The sequence below is a fragment of the Haplochromis burtoni genome, unplaced genomic scaffold (genome assembly GCF_018398535.1).
Source record: "Haplochromis burtoni strain Fernald_Lab_line unplaced genomic scaffold, NCSU_Asbu1 Contig_840, whole genome shotgun sequence".
Classification (NCBI taxonomy): Eukaryota; Metazoa; Chordata; class Actinopteri; order Cichliformes; family Cichlidae; genus Haplochromis; species Haplochromis burtoni.
The window spans coordinates 74457-95533 of record NW_024583201.1 but is presented as its reverse complement, the minus strand read 5'-3'; the positions used below and the strand labels follow the sequence as shown (position 1 = coordinate 95533).

Below are 21077 nucleotides of genomic sequence, written 5' to 3'. Positions count from 1 at the left end.
CTGGATCATTTTAGTTCAGCTGGGTGTCTTTCCTTTTGTTATATTTCTTTAAGAGTTCAAAATGTGTTAATTACATAAATAAAATGTAATTTTCTCTGTAGCACTTCATGGATTTCATAAGGAACACACCTTAGTTGTTCACACAAAGCATAAATGTAAAAAACAATATATACAGTATTATCTTCATTTTAGATGTTAAAAAGTGTTTTCTTTTGCGTGGAACCCGGTTCCGAATGGCTCTTTGGGTGTTAAGTGAGCCCTGTTGCAGAGCGCGCAGCTGCTTAAAGCTGTAGCGTCCACATTATTTACATAGTCAGCTACTTCCATGCAACTGATATAAGATGCGGTAAGCTGAACACAGCTTCAACCGTCTGTTTGTTGAAAAATAGTAACGGACTATTTTTCTTGTTAGTAACTGTAACGGCGTTGTAACGATAGGAATAGTAATTAGTTAGATTACTCATTACTGAAAAAAGTAACGCCGTTACTTGTAACGCCGTTATTCCCATCACTGATTAAAAATCATTCTGTTGTTTGCACACTTTGACACACGTGCAGAGCTATTTAACTGGGATCAGAGGCAATGTGTGAACAGTCAAATGCTCTAAGGGCGAGACTGCTAAAAAATTAACACCCAACACACTTTTTTGCAATCAGGAATCTTAACTACTGCGACCACGTCTCTCAGCGTGGCAGTGACGTGCTGGCCTGATCAAAAAAATTAATAAGGAGTGCACTGATGTCATTGACCCAAAAGTTGTGCTGACCTGAAGTCACATCAATACCATTAACCAAAGTGTTGCGTCTTGTCTGCCTTTTGTCTTTCCAGGAGCTCGTCGCGTTGGGTCTCAGTAACACTATTGGTGGATTTTTTCATTGTTACTCTGTAACTTCCTCGTTGTCACGGAGTCTTGTCCAGGAGAGCACAGGGGGCAAGACACAAGTAAAAACAACTACTTCTGTGATCGAACAGCACAAACTGCAACTGTGCAAACGATTCAGGCACTAAAATAAGAAAAAAGGATGAGGAAGAACAGTTTTTTTATAAATTAATCTTCAAATATACAGGAAAAAAAATCAGTATTTGATGTGACAAACATAAGATTTTAAACACATCCATTTAAACTGTTAACACACACAGACGTATGGCAGGTAAGTCATTAGAGACCCTCGGGTCATGGATTGAGGGTCATCTGCCTTCATGATGATTTTACATTGAAGGGTAAGAAGGAAAACTTCTGGACTGGCTGAATCATTTGCACAGACATTTACAACAAATTACACCTGATTTTTATGGTCATCTTGAGAACATTTATTGTGTGTGTGTGTGTGTGTGTGTGTGTGTGTGTGTGTGTGTGTGTGTGTGTTTGGAAGGTTGCGGGGGTGATTTCCTCCATCATTGTGCTGATCACAGTTTTGAAAATAGGTCCTCTCTTTGAAGATCTCCCCAAGGTAACACTCTCCTTCCTGAGCCATTTCTTGCTAATGATCGCCATCCCTCCTGGCAGTTTCTGAGCCGGTGAGCTTATGGGTATGCGTGATTTCAGTGTCTGTGTTTGCTCCTCAGGCCGTCTTATCCACAATCGTGTTTGTGAACTTGAAAGGAATGTTTAAGCAGTTTATGGATGTCTCTTTGCTGTGGAAGACCAACAAGGTTGACTTGGTAAGACTTAATCCTCTTTAGCAGGCACTCTGCTCAGCTGAATACTGTGTGACCTTTGTGGCACCGTGGACCTTGTTAACGTTTCGTGTTCATACCGCCCTCTAGCTGGTGTGGCTTGTAACATTCATAAGCACCATCGTGCTCAACTTGGACCTGGGCCTGGCTGTCTCCGTTGCGTTTTCCATGCTTACTTTCATCTTCAGAACACAACTGTAACTACACAACTCTAATTATTAATTAGTAATGTCTATGCAATCACGATGAGGTACTTAAATGAGATGCAGGGAAATTGTTGGTGTAATTTTGACATTTTTAATGCCTTTCAGACCACGTTACTCAATCTTGGGCAACTTACCAGGCACTGAACTTTATCTGGACACAGACACCTACAAGGAGGTAAATTAAATATAAAATAAAGTTTAAGCTGGCCCAAATTCTAATAACAACAATAAATATATTACTTGAGGAAATTAACCATGCATATAGTGGTAAATTTTTAAAAATCTGAGTTTTAGAATTCTCCACTTCTCCACTAGTTAAACTAATATCAACTTTAAGGAAGCGACTGAAAGGCTACTAGTTGAAATGAAAGACACCACTAGACTGATGCATGAACGCGTCATATATATATATATATATATAATTGTAGGCTGTGTATCCTTGAGGTGTTAATGGGGTTATTGAAAATGTGTATATGTGCGTATGTGTGTATATACGTATGTATGGATAGATAGAAACATATATGTGTATATATTTAAAAAAAATTTACACATAACATATAATGTAATTGCAAGGAGGTATTTCTGTAGTCTATTGATACTAGATAGTGGAAAAGGGGTGGGATTAAATAAGCTTATGCTTCTTCCTGCTCCTTTTTGAACATGGACGTTATTTGGAGTTGTGGTTGCTCGTTTTCCTTTTATTTGCTTTGTTCATTTGTCTCTTTTAATTCTATTTTTTTATACTTTTTCAACATGTTCAAAATAAAGATTCAATCAATCAATCAATCAATCAATCAATCAATCAAACAGAGTGCTCAACAAGTTTGTTGGACCACCACTCAGTGTTTATGCCTTAAAGTAATAGTGGGGCTAGAATCTGTCGTTACGTTTCTGTAATCCAAGCTGTTCAATCAAAAACATATTTTTAATGCTTAAATATAATTATTGTTGTTATCCATGATTTTTCAAATTGACTGTTTAACCAAAAAAGCAGCAAAAATAGTCCAGTGCATTATTTTTTTATTAATATGCCAAATTGCAGCTACTTAGTTGCATCCTTTGACATGTTAGTTTTGAATGTTGTGCTTGGTTAACTTTTAGTGTCAAACAAGCTTTTGCCAAATTTTAAAATATTTTAATTTTCTTGTTTTTATGACAGGTGGTCAAACATGTTTGTTAAGCACTTCTGTATTAAAGGGTTTCCTAGACAAAAAAACAAGAGTAAACCTTGGCATGTTTGTTTAAACATTCAGATTTTTTTCCTAAATGTCTTCCTCCTGGAGCTGTAATCACAGCTTCACAGAATTGCAGACTTTTAGTTTTAACTAAATTAGGTTGTTCCCTTTCCATTTACACCGATTGCAGTAAGGTGGCAAGTGTGCAACGACCTTCTCTAGATGCTAATTTGTTTTGATTTACCCTGGTAGTGGGGCACTGTGAGTAAGGCTACATCTACTTACAATCATTAAGTGGTAGAGGAGCTCCGTTTAGTCAAACAACATCTGAGGAAAGCAGAAACTGCAAATGAAATAAGAGCAGGGTGTGAGTTTCTTAAACCTTCTAATGTGTGATTTCATGCAGGCAAAAGAGATTCCTGGAATTAAAATCTTCCGTTCATCTGCAACTATCTACTACACAAATGCCGAGATGTTCTTGGAGGTCCTGCAGGAGAAGGTATGTGGTTGCGTGTTCAATAATCTGTGCTCTGTGTGCGTATGTGTGAAATCTGCCTCTGCTTTCTACAGCACCCTCAATTGCTTTCACTATCTCTCTCACTCTTCTCACTTTCTCTCCTCTTTCTGTTTTAATGTGATGCTTGGCTCTTGTTGCAGACTGGAATCGAGATTGGGAAGCTGCTATCAGCAAAGAAGAAACGAGATGCAAAGCAGAAGCGTAGACAAGAGAAAGAGAAAAAGAAAACCAAGAAGGAGGCAAAAAAACAAGTATGAGATCTGAAATTAAGGTTTTGCTAATTCTTCCAAAATATATCAGTAAGTCAGAATCTTTAGTCACTAAGTTGCACATTCTCTTTAAAGGAGTCCCAGATGAACATAGAAAATGTCTCTGAAAGAACAAAAGGAGAGAGAAAAGGGAATAGTGTGGCCTTTAGCATGACAGAAACAGCTACAGATGGCCTTCATAAAGGCCAAATGAACTTGGCTTATGAACCTGACATAACCATGTCAGATTCAGACTCAGCCACAGGTTCTGACCACATCACAGAGTTTTCTCGGCACGGCGATGAAGAGAAAAAACAGGCCTGCGAATCGGGCACGCACAGCATCATCTTGGACATTTCCACAACCAGCTTTGTGGACACAGTCACTGTGAAGACACTGAAAAATGTATGTGTGTGCCTGCTGAAATGTTATCATTTTTCTAACGAATGACAAAGAGAGAACTAACGTGAGATTTGTCCTTTTCTCCCAGATTTTCAGGGACTTTGGAGAAGTTGATTTGGACATCTACTTAGCAGGCTGCCAAGGTAAAGGACACATCGGACAAAAACAGAGACAGAGGGTTCTCCTTAATGCTGAATTAAGGCACTGAAGCTTTACATAATGAATGCGACAAGGTCATAGCCTCAGTGGAGCCCTGCTACTCCCTGTCAGATGACAATGACACATGAATATTTATTTAGATGACTACAATATGCTCTCTCATTGTCATGCATATTTCTCTCCATTTATGTGTGGTAAAACAGCTTGTGTCGTGGAACAGCTGGAAGCAGCAGATTTCTTCTCAGCCTCCATCCCAAAGAGCCGGCTGTTTATCACCGTCCACGATGCAGTGCTTTATATTCGCAAGAAACAGTGGAAGGCTTATTTTGTGCTTGTGGGTCACCATCAATACTTATCACACTTTTGACTTCTCTGTTTATTTATCACTTGCCATTGAAGAAATACATTCTTTGAGATATTTTCACACATTGAGCTCTGGATCTTCCAATTTCTTTCAGGATGTGTCCCACAACACCCAGATGTGACCAGCAGGGGTCAGATTCACTCAAATTTAGCCCTCTTCCTCCTCCTCTTTTCAGGCTGCTTTCTGTTTCATCACTCACCATCGTCTCCTCCCCTTTCAGTAAAGGGAGAATGAACCACCTTGACATGGCGCCCGGTTGCTATGGAAACATAGGGAGCGGTTGCTGTGGCAACAGGCTTTTTATGATATCCTCTAATGAGATATACAGCAAGACGTCACTGCAGCTCTCTCACACTGTGGTGCATGCAAGGGACAGGGAAGGGGCGGGGCTTTAGTGGGAGAATGTAACAGTGGACTAATAGGAGTCTGTATTTATAGCCAGTGTGAGAGAGCAGAGTGTTAGAAAGAAAGGTTGACCCCAGAGGGACACTCATATGTGAGAGGCGTGCATCTACCAGTTGATATTTTTTAAAGACAACAAAAGCCAAAAGTCTCCAACGCATAATCAATAAAATCTGAACAGTGTTACTGTTTAGCTGTGCCCCCCCCCACAAAAGCCTTAATTCTTACAGTACCCCTTCCCAAAGCCCGCAGTAATGAGCTGAATGGCATGCATTGTGTAGTAGCTGTTACATTTTAGAGTAGCAAAATGCGTGTCTATTTACAGTCATTATTTACATGTGTGGTTGCTCTGACATCTTGAGCTCCCTTCTATTTTTGGGCTGCGTGTCATCTGCTATTGCTCCTATCAGAAGCTAAACAGTGCGCCTGTTTAGAAGCTAAACGAGAATATGATTTGCTGTCTGTGTGCTGATAACTGCCTGCTTTTTTCCCTCATCTTTTACTTTTTAGCTTTCAAAAATGTAGGAACTGTATTTGATAGTGCACAAATGTTTAGACAGCGTACAATGTGTATTTATGTGTAAACTGTATAATAGACATGTTTATGACTCTTAATTAATGAGATGCTAACAAAATAAATGATGAGCCTGCAGGAACACTGATAAAGGTCTAAGCTATTTTTTTAACTACCTGGATGTTAACTAACGGTGGTCCCTGAGGACCACAGGTGTATGGAAATTGGGAGGACATTATGAGGGTTAATGAAATGGGACCAAACGGAGCAGCAAACTGAGGTTAAACATTTATCTTCATAAAACAAACAGTCCAAAGACCACTGAATGACATCACAGTGGCTTCATCCATCTTTTACATACTAAACAATCGTCCCGATTTCCATACACCTGTGGTCCACAGGGACAAAATGTCCCAAGGACAACACAAAGGTTAAAATGTTGAAAACATTCAGTTGTTGAACATCTATGGAGTTTGTTTTTTGTTTTTCTGTACTTTCTGTACATATCTTATTTGAATAAAAATGAATGAGAATGTAAATAAAGACCCATAAAAACACATTACATCCATCTTTATCTGGCCATTTATTGCATCTCATCAGGCGTCACAGCAATTCTCTGTCATCCCAGCCTCCTGCTCTTTAAACAGCTCACCCAGAGGTTTCTCTCCTTCTCTTCACGTGGAAATAATAATCATCATCCCCTCCAAATATTAACACTGATTCACAGACCGTACAACACACTGGATACTTAAGTTAGTTTATAATACATAGCTGGAATTGGTGGTGCATTGCTTGTCATGATAATTTTAGTTTTTAACTAATGGAAGTTTTTTTTTGTACAGTTAATTCACAGAGAACAGTTGGCAGGAAACAATGGCTGAAGGCAATGTTACATATAAATGGAAAATACCATCGCCACAGACCGTGGCCCACGGTCTAACGCAACACCCGTTCACACAGACACGCACACACACACACGGGACATGGGTTATAAACACAAGGGCACAGGCATACGTGCATCTGCACACATAAGCATTCAGACCGTGGCATTATCAGCAGCAGATATGAGGTCTTTAATTTTAAAACAACTCATCAGACTCTTTTAAGTTTATGCTCATTGAAGATGGCATGACTGCTTGGGTTGAGTGAGGCTGTTAAAACGTGGACAGGAAGGCGTGGAAAGGGAAGATATTGCAAACTACAAACTACATCACACAGACAAAGCAATACAGGACAGAACAGCACAAACGCAGGAGTGGAACAGAAAGAGAGGGGCAAGCCAGCGAGGTAGAGTCAAAAAACAGAGCAGAGGGTATATCAGCATGTGATGAATACATGGTTGTTTTTCTCCAATCTAATCTTTGGTCCATTGTCCAGGTCTTTCTTACAGTTTTAAAGTGGAAGGGTGTGTAATTAATCTGTAAGTTTGTTTGTGTATGTACGTGTCTGCTGCTGTCAAAGATGACCCTTTTGTTCTGTGGAGCTCAACTCATCAGATGACACTCTCAAAGAGCAGCGTCCCCTTGGTTCCTGCAGGGGGCAGCAGTTTGGCCTCACTCTCAGGGGCCAGGTACTCCAGGTGATGTCTGCCCCAAACTGGTGTGGTTAGGTGCTGCCAGCGCTACAGAGTAAAAACACAATGAGATGGTTTTTTTGGGACGGGACCGACAATTTAGTTTTCTGCAATAAGTCCTCTTTAATGATTAATGAGGAAATCAGTTGAACAAATAACTCATAGATGAGTGATGGCAACATCCAAGGAGACGCATTCCTACTGATCAAAAGTAAACAGAAACAGGAGAATGCAAGTGAACAGACATGCCAGCACCCATGAACACTGACCTCCCGCAAAGATCCTTTGCAGCGCAGTAGTTTGTAGAGAACAGTGACAGGGATACAGAGCATGGAGGATAGGGCCAGCGCCCAGCCAAGTGCTTCACCCCAGATGGGGTATGTGTACACTGTGTTGTAGGTCAGGGGCTTGTAGTTAACCACGTGGAACAGGAACACTCCCTATATGAATGCCAAGATATTACTAGTTTTCCACTTGCAGATACAGTTTACTTAAAAAAAATGAAGTAGCACGTACCACACAGACAAAAGGTGTGATGTAGGACCAACACCACTTCATATAGGGTAGGGGCTGATAGCCGATCATACGAGCCACATCGTCCATGAAACGGTCTGCGCCTGACAGGGTAATGTAAGGATGTTGTGAGAATGCCCTGGACAGTGCAGTTTGTATAATTTGTGCTGTGTTTGTGCAGCGCTGTCTCACCATACACCCATGCAACCACCACACACTCCCAGAAGGCCTGCCACAACAATGTGATGCCACTGGCAGAGTAGTAGTCAAACAGCTGGAAGACATACATCCCTCCCTGATAGAAACGGTGAGAGCAGAAGACCATCAGAACCATCCTTTTAATAATTCATAACCCATTTCAGACATGCAGTTCCTTCCGTTAATCTTTCCACAAATCTAAAGTGAAAGCTACGTCTGAATGACAGAATGCATTCACTCTAACAAATTTAGGAGCACAGCAGTGGTACAAGGCTAAAAGGGCCAATATGTGAGCAGTTGGTTTCTAAGAGTGGTTTACAGTTCCAATTACAAGTTCCAACAAGCACATTTTATTATTAGTAAAAGGAGGTTATGATGCAAATCTTGAGAAGCTCCATAAAGGACACTTATCTTTACTACAAGACTGGTAAGAAATTAAATCTACCTAATTAGAATAATTAGTAATCTACAAATAGCTAACTAGAAAAATACCTAATTCTGAAGAATACAACTAAATGACATTTAGTCAAAAATTTGACTTTACCTCAGTAACCATGGACATGTCAATGAGGAAGCAGATGATGCAGCAGATGGCAGCTACTACCTCTCGCCGAAGCGAGCCCAGGGCAGATTTTGGGGGCAGCATGTCCATGATTCCCGTTATCAAACCCTCAACCCCGACAAACTGGAAATGAAAAAGAGGGAACGTAGAGGAACAAAAGTGAATGAGAATTCTTCGACTCTGTGTGTGTTAGTATTTTTGTCTGATATCACAGACACATTAAATATCACACAAAAATATCCATAAAGGTGCAGAAATGAGCTAGTTCTTGTTTCCAGTACAGAGGTGGACGCTGTGTCATCCCACCAACTACTCTATAAACTCCTCTTTCAGACAATCGTTGTACATCAGATGCAGTGAAGTGACACTTAAAAGTTTGCAAGTGAGCATTTTATCATGAGCCGTCTCCCTGTTAAAGAATGCTTATGCGTATCTCTTCGAAACATATTACAGCAACCATAAAGAGTGGAGCAGATAACAGCTGCGAAGCTATTTTTACATTATTTAACAGAGATGGCAGGATATTCATAGGCTATGCCAGTTAAAAAAAAAAGAAGGGAAAGAAAAGGGAGAGAATTGAAAGTGAGAGTAAATGAATGGAGAGCAGACAGACGCTCTCTGTGTGAATCACACAGAAGCTCATTGACGAATCCCTGGGCTGTAAAACAATGGATGTAGGCAGTGGCTCAAACAGACACACAACAAACAGGCAGCTGAGAAATGCAATCCTAAAACTGGTTTTTCAGGGTGTTTCTGTCTCTCTTTGGTGAATGGAAGAATGATAGAAAAAGAGAAGGAATTAGATTGACACCAAAAAATAAAAGCACGTAAGATTCAAGTAAAAATTAGCATATATCTTGTGTAAGATGAGTTCTTTCTCCAAAATTATGATATAAAGGAAAGTCAGTCATTAGTACCTGACTGTCCAGCCCCAGTATGAGTAACATGAAGAAGAAAAGTGCTGCCCAGAGCGGTGCCAGAGGCATCAGAGTCACAGCCTTGGGATAGGCTATAAAGGCCAGGCCTGGACCTGCACATTAAGAAACAGAGCCATCACTGTGGACATGTGGCTCTCACTGGTGATGCTTATTACTTAATACAAATTGCACAGCGTTTCAGGGGGGAAGGTGTATTCATACCACTCTCGGCTACTTTACTGATGTCCACTCCTTGTTCTGTAGCCATGAAACCCAGCACAGAGAATACCACAAAGCCGGCAAAGAAACTGGTTCCACTGTTGATGAGAGCGAGCACAAATGCATCCCTACACAGAAATACAGAGAAGAAGAAAAAAAACAAGGCAACTATCACATAAAATAAATGAAATGAGATAGAAGGATGCATTATATTGTGCTGTAACATAAGGCCTGTGTCAGAGACTCAAGACAAACACTGGCATAGAGAGTAGAGATGGGCCGGGAAGCTAAACTGGGGATCAATAGCAATTTCTCTAAAAGCAGATGTTGTCTTTGCAGTTGTCAGGTGGAGAATAGAGAGCAAAGAAGCCTGTCTCAAGGTCACGGATGATACAGAATGAAAGGAAAATATCCGATATCTATGATGCAGTGATGTTAGGAGATTCGAATGAGTATTACGTCAACAACGTCTCTGTTATCTGCCTACACGGTGAGCAGGATTCCTTTGTTTATTCTGACAAGTCTAACCAAGAATGCTGACTGATATGAAGAATGTACAAACAGCAGTTGCATTGTGATGATTATTATAACACTGTTACACAAATGCATTCAACAGCAATTCAGTCCATTCAGTCAGCACTATCTGTACGAATCTGAGGCAGCGCACAAAAGCGTGTGTGTGGATGTAAACAATCAAAACAAGTCAGAATGACAGTTTGTTTTAAGAAAGCAGTCCGTAATAAGACCCTACCTGTTCAAACAACTTAAAGTTATAATAATAATGTACACTTTTATTGATCCCCGTGGGGAAATTCTTCTCTGCATTTAACCCATTCACTCAGTGGGCAGCCACCAGTGCAGCGCCTGGGGAGCAGCGTGTGGGCATGGTGCCTTGCTCAAGGGTACCTCAGGGTAGCCGTTCAGGGGATTAGAACCCCTGACCTTCCGATCACGGGGCAACTGCTTTACCTACTGAGCTATCCCTGCCCGCTCTTTATGGAGCCGCTCTTTGAGGCTGTAACTGTCATCACACACCAGGAAACATGGCTGTTAAATGCTGAATTTAAAAAGTTATACTCAATATAACAGAGCTGCTACCATCTATCTAAAACCACGCCTAACTTTACTTTTGTTTTTTAGCTTACTATTTATGTGTAAACACTGTGTAAGTATATTCAGAGGATCCAATCACTCACTCTAATAAACTACTTATTTTTTATAAAATACTAGAACTGTTCATCTTTTGGTTATTAAAAAGTGATGTTAACTTTATCTACGATAAATGTCTAAAACTTTATTTACATTTCCTAATATTCCACAACTTATAGATGGACTTTCAAAAAAACTGTATTTTGTCTGTCATTTATATCTGTTATTTCTTTATTTTATATGAATTTTTCCCTTGAAGACTTCACTCTGTTTCCGTTTTTGAAATTCCTGTGTTGGCTAGCGAGGCAAAAAAAATACATACCTGTATCTATACCTGTAGCACGCTTGTAAATGATTAAACTTTTGAAAAAAGCTCAATAAGTGGTTTATCAAGCTCAATCCAGAACAGGTTATCGCCACAGGCTAAAAATAAAATAATTGCCAGCATCACTACAGGGGCAAATTTCACTGGCCGGTTCTCACCCCCTTGCATGTGTGAGGTTTTTGCCCTCATAGCCAAAAGGTTGGTTGGACCAGGACTTTGCTGCAAAACAGTGTGCTGTTTCTTTGCAACTTAGGCACCAGAAACTGCTCGATAAAACTGCATTTTCCTGTCTAGGCTTGAAGAGATATGTCAAATGATCATAAATATTAAATGATATATATGGAAATATCCAGTTATTCTTCCTTGCATCACTACTTGGCTGTTTTTGTGCACAGCTAGCATTCTTAGGCTGTGTTTATATGAATCAGCAGAGGAATTATTGCATTATGGCCAGGAATATGTTTTGCGAGGTCACAAGGACTGTGACCTTTGACTGCTATATTCTAAACAATTCACACCTGAGTCAGTAAAAGATTCTCTTATGGCAGTGTGTGCACTTTGGGGCATATAAGTGGTGAACCAACAGGTGGAGATGCTGATAGTTTGATCCCTAAACAGATCATTAATCAAGCTATGTTTGCTTTACTTTTAAAGCAAGAAATCTGTAACCCAGATGCAAAATATACTACATGCTGAAGTCTAAGAATAGCTTATAGAAATCTTGCCATCTATTTCTGGGCCTACTTTAATGTGTGTAAGAAACAGGGCTGAAAAGCTCTCATGTGAACTCATTTTTCAACTTGTGGTCAAGAGAGGAAAAAAATGTGGCCCATGCTGTTAAGTGCCCTCTAAATAAGTACGTGCTTGAGATTTACAAAAATAAAATCCTTGTTACTACTGTGTAGCCAAATACCTCAAAAGGCTCTTAATAGGTTTACGTATCTGTCTCTTCTGGCTAAACATATGCAAGCTTACAAACCAATGAAAACTTTCATTGAAGCCATGTGAGAGTTTTCATTGAGTGCATACTTGATATTCTACATTTGTTGGAAATGCATAAAGGGGTGTTTGCTTGAAGATAAAATAGATCTCTTATATATTTACGACTATTTATGACTGTGAATCTTCGATCAGACTTCTAATGCACAGTGTTTTAGTCTAATAGTCATAGTGGTGTTCAGAGAAAAGATCAGATCTTACAATAAAGCATTCAAAGTGCAAGTGAGGGAATGTTTCAGATCTTTTTGGGTCTTCATGTGATCATTAGCAAGGTCAGACTGAGGTTGCGCTTCTCCCTGTCATTGGGTGTATAGTGAAAGAAAGCCTATTTGTAGTGGAAATACATTTTTTTGGTTTATTTTAGTACTGAAGTCCACAGTCACATGAAGCAGAATGCAGATTCAGGCTATGACTTTGTGCTGATTTTGGCCCCCTTTCAGTGACAGTAGCGTCTGATTCTATGTTGTGTATAAACTCACTGGTAACAGTTGTTATGGAAGCGATTGTAGCTACCCAGCGCAGTCAGGGCACCTAGTCCGATGGCATAGGAGAAAAAAATCTGAGTGCCGGCATCTATCCACACCTATTATAGAAAAGACACGTGTGAGTAATTTCCCCCCAAATTTGTTTTGACTTACATTTCTTAGATGTCATTTGAACAGTTCTTATCCAAAGCAAAGCTTATGCAAAAGTTAAACCTGTGCTTCTCCCAGTTTGGACCAGTCTGGTTTCAGGTAATAAACAATGCCATCCAATGCTCCAGGCAGAGTGACCCCATGGGCAAGAAGAACAACCAGAACCAGGTAAGGGAAGAGAGCTGTGAAGTACACAACCTGCAGAGAGATAAAAACAAGACCTGTTAAGCACACCTCTAAATACTTTTAGGAACATTTCTGGGACATACTTGGGGTGGGGAGGTCAAGTTTGAAGACTGTGCAGTAACTTGCATTGAGTGAAAGGAGAAAACTAAACAGTTGGGCCCCTCATATTAAATGAACAGGTTAGCTGGAAATGCTTAATGCTTATCAACATGGTTCATCAGCTTATCTAGCTGGGACTAAGCATGTTTTTATCACTTTGATTAAACAATTACCTGCTTTGCAAATACTCGTGTCATAAGTAGAAGCCCATTAGGTCCTTCCTGTAGTAGATGTGTAATGAGGCCTGTCATATTACTTTGGAGAAAAGGTAGCCTGTAAATGGAAAGCCAGATATTTTGTAAACCTCCTGCAATAGCAGGGGGTTTTGGCAGTCCTTTTCAGAATGCAGTCTTTGTCACATTATACAGAGAAAGTCACAGCTTGCTACCTTGCTACCTTATAGAAAAATCAAGTCCAAGCTTCAGTATGGTGAGAGCAAAGCAGTGAGAAAGCACATATTTGCCTTGATCTAGGGGAGAACATGGACAGAAAAGCCTCTTTCCAGCTTTCAAACATGGTGGAAAGTTACTAATCGGCTTATAGCTGGCTGGCTCAGTGGCTTTCATTATTTTTCCCCTCTTTCTATGAGCTTTGGCTACTCTGGAGACACAAGTATGCAAACACACACATCTCAATATGCTACAGCATAAGGAGATTCAAAAGAATGAGGAATGGGCTTTTTTTTTTACAAAACGGAAGGCTGAGCAGTCTGTATGCGGAGTGTTACATAATAAAGATTTAGGGATTGCAGCCCGTGTGAAAAGATATACAGAATATGACTAACTTTTAAAAGAACAAAAGTATGCATATATTTAGAGTAATTTGTGTTTCAGTCGAGACACTGATCCCCACATTACACTAAAGCTGATTTGGGGTCAAAGGGCAAAAATGCTGCAATTATTTAAATCTTTCCATGAAGCCGTTCAAACATTAGACTGCACTCCATGATCCCTGACAGCCTTTTATGTGCAGCATACTAACGGATATAAATATTAATCTGCACTCAGCCCTGTAACATTATGTATTTTGTATTGCACAGGCAGAAAATACTTTACCTTGCCAGTAGATTTAACTCCTTTCCACATACAGAAGTAAACAATGATCCAGGTGGCTATAAGACACAGCACCATCTCATAGCTTATATCACCGGGCTCGTGCAGCCCTCCAGACAGACGAAGCACTTTACGTCTAGAAGAAAGAACAAAAGATGTGAAAAACATTGTTTCCAAACACAACAAAGACATTTAAAGCTATGAGGTAAATAATGTTCAAATATAAAGTGCACAGCTGGATTTCAATTGAAACTATATTTCCTTATACATCCTGCAAATGGCATATAAATGCCAGCAAAACTTAAAATAAGATGCATTTTGCAACTGGTAAAAAAAAACCCTGTGTGCACAGCCTTAAAAATGTACTTAAAAACTGCAGTAAGCCTGCTTAATCAAGGGATGACATACTCCCAAAACTCAATGACAGGAGAACGCAGGCCCTCAGCATCCATGCAGCTGCCATTGAGGAGGAGCTGGGCTGAGGAGAAGTTCAGCGGAGATGCGGAGGAGAAGAGGCTGGAGTTGGTGGCGACAGACGATGGTAGAGCAGGCTGGGCAGTACTGCGGTTGTGGCAGGTGCGTCGAAAGTCCTGTGTACAGTTGGGGGTGTTCCAGGGGTGTCCGCAGGTGGCCCAGGGCAGTGGGTTAGTGAAAGAGTGAAAGAGAAAGTAGAGGCCCCACACCAGGATCATGATATAGTAGGTGTTACAGAAGAACACGATCACCATTGAGGCCAAGCCCAGACCTAATGGAGGAGGAGAGGTGAGCTCTAAATCAAAAAATGGTGGCTAGATTTATAGCTTTTCAGATAAATGTGTTGCACGTACCTTTAAAGAGGGGTGCGATGTTCCAGGCAGAGACCCCTCCCTGCTTCATGAACTGTCCCAGGGCAATCTCCAGGAAGAAAACTGGGATGCCCCCGATGAACACAATCAACAAGTAAGGGATCAGGAAAACCCCTGCAACACACGGCACTCATATTCATCACGGGCATGTAGAAACAGTGTTCAATACTGTACTATTGTAATATTAATATTGTTTAATAAACACAATGAATGCCTCATGTGCTAAATTAAACAACTATGAGAAACTTTGGAGAAATACATTACTTAATTTTTTCATGTTTAAAAATGTAAATAGACCAAGGACTGACTTTGAAAAAGAAAATTAGCAAAGCCGCACTCCCACAGACGTTATGCTAGGAAGCATATTTAGAGACAATTAAATGCTATTCATTAATATCTTCAAATCTTCAACTAATTATATCATTAACATTAAATTCAACTAATTCATATTATAATTTATTCTAATTTCAACTGCAGAATTAACAAATTCAGGCTCTTTGAATATGTGTGACAATGAAACAGGCAGAAAACGTGACATGAAAGTCATATTTAATGTCTTTAAGAATGTGCACACACACCAACAAGGCTCATCGTAATTAAACGTTCAGCTCAAGAAGAAACGGTTAAAAGGAGGAAGAAGCAACACAGAACACGGGGGGAGTCAGGGAGGAGGACAGACAAGCCCACAGATAAAAGCTGCGCTGAAAGTCAGTGTGGGAGACAATGTCTCCCGCGTGCAGAGGCAACTGCACTAGTTTGTCCTTGAACTCAAAAACTGCAAGGTGAGGAGACAGAAAAATGGGAATGTGAGACGACAGTGGACTCAGATGGGAATTATTAGTCCTGATAGAGACATCTAGGACTTGTTTTGTTTTGATCGGCAGCAGCTGGCTCAGAGCAAGTGTTTTCTATAAATAACTTCATTTTGAATTCTCACACTGTAGCCTACTCTGATGAGGAAGAAGAAAACATAGCAAAAAGGTGCAAAAAAGGCAGCACAAGAAATTTACTTCCCTGTATCTACCTGCAATGATTTGGGTGGAATAGTAATAAACATAACTCGGTTATGCCACCACAGCGTGCAGATGGGAGTGGAGTCACATGACCAGCTATGACGCAGAGCAGAAAGAGGCCAAGAAGAAAGGAGGGAAAGATGGACAGATTACCGGAGAGGCTGGCAGAAAAATTGGGACATCAACGTGTCAGAGGTTCAACAAATAACAAAAATGACACACAAAGGCATTGACCTGGTTCGCTGTGCAAATGCTTTACAATTTCTCTCTCATCCGCTTCATTTTTCTTTATGTGATTCTCTGAGAGGAGAGGGCTGTAGCCATATAAGGAAACATTCGTGAGCGAGAGTCTAAGAGAGAAAGGGGTGGGAGACTGAGAGAGATGCAGAAAGAGGAAAAGAGAGAGAAGGGGAGAAAGATGCGATAGGACGACTGAATGGAATGAGTGGAGAAAATTCTTGTGCTGACATACCCAAACAAATTGGCCAAATCATCACGCAACTGCATCCTTAATTGGCTTAAGTAAATCCTCTCTAATCATAGCTAAACCGGACACATCAGGCCTAACAGCTGGGTTACAAATAAATCGATGAGATTGTCTGGGCAATAATTTTGTGCTTTCACAGTGTATTCACCTGTTATTGTCTCCAGAGGAGCGTGTCCTTGTTTCACCAACAAGCAGTGCTCACTTAAAGCCTCAGCTCTTATCTGATACTTTTTGTTGAGTTACAAGGTGTACCCTGGGATGGTCAAAGGTGGAAAGTGAAGTACTGTAGCGGATGTTACTGCGCTGACGCGGAGGGAAAGGACGGGGCGCAGTCACAGGACGGTTATTGTGTGACATATCCATATGCCTCCTTATCAGCAGGCGGGTGGGAAAGAGCACCTTTGTTTGTCTCATGAGCGCTGGGCAGGAACACAGGGGGGTGGACTGTGTGAGGCAGGCTATTGTTATATGATACCAGAAGGTGGGTATCAGAGCCACTCGTCACAAGACACATAGATGGGAGACAAAAAGGGCTGGACTAAGACACACAGTCTCTCATTTAGTTTTACTTCAACTAAACACCTCATAATAAAATGAAAAGTGGGTAGGGCAGAGATAAGAGAGATAAGGAAAAAGTCTAGGCCAAAACCTGCAGTCAGGTCAGGTAACGAGGGAACAAAGTTGGCACAGATGAAAGGAGGACTTGGAACAGCTCAAATAACATCATATGCCAACATAAGGAAGAGGAAGATCGTAGTGCAGCTCGGCCTAAGTCTGCCTATGAAGCAACAGGCAGCTATAATAAATATGGTGATATCACATGATGGGGCATGGCTTTTGAGCTACGTGTTCACAGCCACGCAGGCCCTGCTTTGTCTAACTTTATCTCATCGCATTGACTTTCACGGTTGTCCTTCTGCCTATCTGAGTTTATTTTCACTGCTGAATGATCGTTCAGTTAGAGGATCATACTTTAAAGGATTACTGAGAAACTTTGTTTTTTCCCCAGAATCTCTTTTTTAAATAGACGTTTCATTTTGATACCAAGCTAATTGTAACTCGTGATCTTTTTTGCATTAAATAATATTTTATAAATAGATACACAGATGGATAAATACTTTATTCATATCACCATGGAAATTGTTGAATTTCTTGTTGATGAATATTGTATTCATAGTATTTTAATAATTATAAAGAGGTCAGTAAGGACTTAGTCCCATGGTGGTTTCGTGGCTAAATGGTGGACTTTTTCACCAGCATTGTGACCCTCAGGGCTGATAGCTGAGCCACCTTTTGTTTGCTATACAAGGGCAATTATCATGGTATAATTTTGGTATAATCTTTGCAGATGGCACCAGTAGTGTGAAGTGAAGGAGCTCCTAAATTGGTTATTTTAAATGATGCATCCATGAAGAATGCATTAAAAGAAAAGAGCTTCAATGTATTCAAACTAGACCCTAACTTTCTCTTATGGAAGCTTTTTTCTTAGTGGTAGCTTTTTTTCCTTAGCTTTTAATACCAGTCATTTATCCATTTTATGCTATGGCTGGAACCTATCCCACCAGACAACAGTTGGAGGATAAAGGGTGCCAGTCCAACAGAGACATCTACTACCAATTTAGAATCGCTAATTAGCCAAACATGCGTGTCTCTCATCTGTGCTAGGAAGATAATGCATACGGAAAGCCAACCAGCAGGTTTGGACCTGTAACCTTCTTGCCCTCTGCAGCAGTGTTAAACACAGAGCCACCATGCTGCTGCTCAGTCATACACACTTAACATTTTACTCAGAGTACATTTACACAGTGCTCTGGGAGCTCACCTCCTCCATTTTTGTAGCACAGGTAAGGGAACCGCCACACGTTGCCCAAGCCAACAGCAAAACCCACACAGGACATGATGAAGTCCATTTGTCTGGTCCAGGTTTCTCTCTCCGCTGCTGGTACTGTTACAGACCCATTTCCAGCCGCAGTATCGTCCTGGGTCTGCGTTGGGCCACCCCCTCCGCCGTCATCGCACCCTGAGCCCACCCCAGGAACAGGCACCAGAGGGCGAGCTGATGCGCTGCCCTCCTCCTCAGACAGTATCCCTGCGTCCAGCTGGGGAACACTGATTTCACCTGGACAGAAGAACAGGGTTGATTCAAAAACAAGCACAAAGATATGGAAATGACTAAATGGCATTAATATAACAACAGCATAAAATATTACAACACATCATCTGGCAAGTATACAGTTTCAGATCTTTACATCACACGTCAGCACTGGGGACAGACAAGCTCCGGTCTCTTAGGCCACACTCGTGCTGAATAGAGAGAAAGAGAGGCTGCACGCTTTCCATTCATTAAAATAGTCAATGCAAGCTTGGCCAGTTATTACGTACTTTCCCCCCCAGCGGTAACAGGAGCGTAATACATCTTAATATACACATACATGAGATTTGTTTTTGCAAACTGCCCACATCCAGTTGCAGTTATACTGTCATCACTGCAACCTCCCCCGATGTTCATTCTCTCTGTCTCACAGACAGACTGATTAGCGTGCTGCGGTACAACACGGCATAAAGCCGCCTCAAGGTACAGCTCAAGCTCCCCTGCTACTTACAAAGCTTTTCTTCTTTCTCATGCACCACTCAAACACAAATGCAACGTGGCTCTTAGTGTCTTTCCACAATATTAGAGTGAGCCGCTCTTTGCTGGATTCAAAGGCAGCTGAATCCAGATCAGAGCAGTTTTGAGGGGGTGTGTGAACAGAGGATGAGAAAAGAGTGGGGAAGGTAAGGGATGTGAGCATATACAGAGCAACCTCTCTTTTAAGGTTGCTCTGTGGTTGAAGAATCATCTGTGTGAGGAACAGCTTCCAGTCAAGAAAAAATCTGCCCTTAAATAAAATGGCCATGCCTCAAGGACATAATGCAGAGACAGCTGAAGTTTTTAAAATGCTTGGCCAAGAAGGCACCTGGCGGGCAACACAGGTATACACTGTCTGTCTTCACCACAGATCTAAGTATTTTGCATCATATCCTTGAGGCACATTAAATTCATAAGCTGAACGCTGAATAACTATACCCTGACATGAGGGTCTTCTGTATTCACCACCAGTGAACATCTCTAAGGCTACAATGGCTTAGAGATGTAGCCTTAGAGACTCAAATACCCTTAAATGACTGGCTTCTGGTCCCATGTTTATTTATATTTCCTCTCTGTACAAGCATGATGCAGTAAAATAATAGATTTGAAGCAGGTTAAGCGCAGCTGGTGTGTGGAAGCTTTTATCGTCATCCAATAATGTTAAAACTGTGGCAGAAGCAGGGATGCTTTAATTCACCTACTTGTGTTTATGTTTTTAGCTAGTGGCTGACTCATATGGTACCCTACCTAAGAAGTCATTTTTAAGCAGTGGAGGTCGTATGTCATACTCACCTTGGCTGTTCTCTTCCAACTCAGGTGACATACTGCTGAGTGGCGGCACAAAAAAATGTATATATATATATATAGATAGATATATGTATGTGTATATATATATATATATATATATATATATTTATATTTTTTAAAAGCGCAAGCTGGCTGTTTTTATTTAGCCAGAGGCAGCTGAAGTTTTTAAATGCTTGGCCAAAGGCACCCGGCGGGCTCAGAGAGGCAGACAGGGAGATGCAACCACACTGTTCAGTGCTCCAGTTGTCTCTTTTTTTCCTTTTTTTTTTTCTTTTTTGATCTTCTGAGTTTGTTATTTCTCCTTCTTGAAAAAAAATCTCAGTTTTTTTTTTCAATTGCTTCACGTTGGAACCCCTCAGCTCAGCCAAGAGATGGAAAATTTCACAAAGCGCCGCGGTCAGTTCAGCCGTTGACAGGAGGAGATTCAAAAGCAGTCCACGAAGCACTTGAAGGTAAGCCTGAAGAATCTCATGGATAAGAGCTAAATGAAAATTATACTGCGCCTTAGGGTAATGATTTTTGTGTTTAAATCGCCCAGTTACAAGTCCATTATCCCGAACGGTATGCCGCAATTCGACGGACGAAGAATGTGACCTGCTCCGCGGTCCGTTAGCTGTGACCGACGCTTCCCCCGCCTCCTCCCGCCGTCAGCTGACGTGATTGGCTGAGGAGAGCCCAGTGCGGTGTGCACAGCATCAGCAGCACAGCATTACTACGGCATGTCAGCCCGGCAGCGTGAGCCTGTGAGTCCGGAGTCAGGGCAACAGAACCCATTACGTAGATGCGTCTTCACAAGCATTTGGAGATCCGCCACGACAGTGTAGAAAAACAAACAAAAAAACGTAAAAATGTTTTAGGTGGTTCAGAGATCCGCCGAGCTGTGCGTGTTTACAGCACGCCAGTCAAAACGCTAGAATTCTCAGGTGTGTGCACACTCAGAGGTAGCCTACGCATTTAGATTTCTCTAGAAATTCAGTTTTATGTAATCGTCTGCAGATTATCGTTCACTGTCACTGTCAGAGGTATTTCTGCGTAGTTACGGATCTGCTTACCAAGATACAAATCTCAATACACCCCAAAGATAAATATAGATTCAGAGATTTGTTTTTAATTTATTTTTCACATTTAGAAATATGAGCTTTAATTCATGCGAGCAAAAATTTTAATGCATGACAACTTTGAATGAAGACTGAAGATTGCTGCT

The 21077-nt window shown here is 40.9% G+C and overlaps 2 protein-coding genes across 3 annotated transcripts in view; one reads left to right on the top strand and one right to left on the bottom strand.

Moving 5' to 3' along the window:
* The window catches only part of si:ch211-117c9.2 (solute carrier family 26 member 6), a 31008-nt gene extending 24863 nt beyond the window's left edge, over positions 1–6145 (top strand). The window contains exons 9-18 of one of the 2 annotated variants that reach the window (XR_006053340.1): positions 830–943; positions 1375–1452; positions 1568–1663; positions 1769–1875; positions 1990–2059; positions 3466–3558; positions 3717–3827; positions 3921–4229; positions 4315–4719; positions 4844–6145. Coding sequence is in view for 1 of the 2 variants with exons in the window: in XM_042215844.1 (XP_042071778.1) it covers positions 830–943; positions 1375–1452; positions 1568–1663; positions 1769–1875; positions 1990–2059; positions 3466–3558; positions 3717–3827; positions 3921–4229; positions 4315–4369; positions 4589–4752 (1197 nt within the window). In the remaining variant the exon portion in view is untranslated. Of the gene's footprint in view, positions 1–829; positions 944–1374; positions 1453–1567; positions 1664–1768; positions 1876–1989; positions 2060–3465; positions 3559–3716; positions 3828–3920; positions 4230–4314 lie in introns of both variants that reach the window. The other variant, XM_042215844.1, reaches the window with a different exon arrangement.
* An 84-nt stretch (positions 6146–6229) lies between these two features.
* Positions 6230–20935, bottom strand: si:ch211-117c9.5 (sodium- and chloride-dependent creatine transporter 1). Its single transcript, XM_005950726.3, has 14 exons — positions 19859–20935; positions 18260–18556; positions 14920–15051; positions 14501–14837; positions 14096–14228; positions 12819–12953; positions 12600–12703; positions 9651–9775; positions 9429–9541; positions 8494–8634; positions 7944–8046; positions 7755–7855; positions 7508–7678; positions 6230–7286 (listed from the first exon to the last, which is right to left on the bottom strand). The coding sequence occupies exons 1-14, from the start codon at positions 19887–19889 to the stop codon at positions 7158–7160; spliced, it is 2052 nt and encodes a 683-aa protein (XP_005950788.1). The 5' UTR covers positions 19890–20935; the 3' UTR covers positions 6230–7157.
* Between the last annotated feature and the right edge of the window lie 142 nt (positions 20936–21077).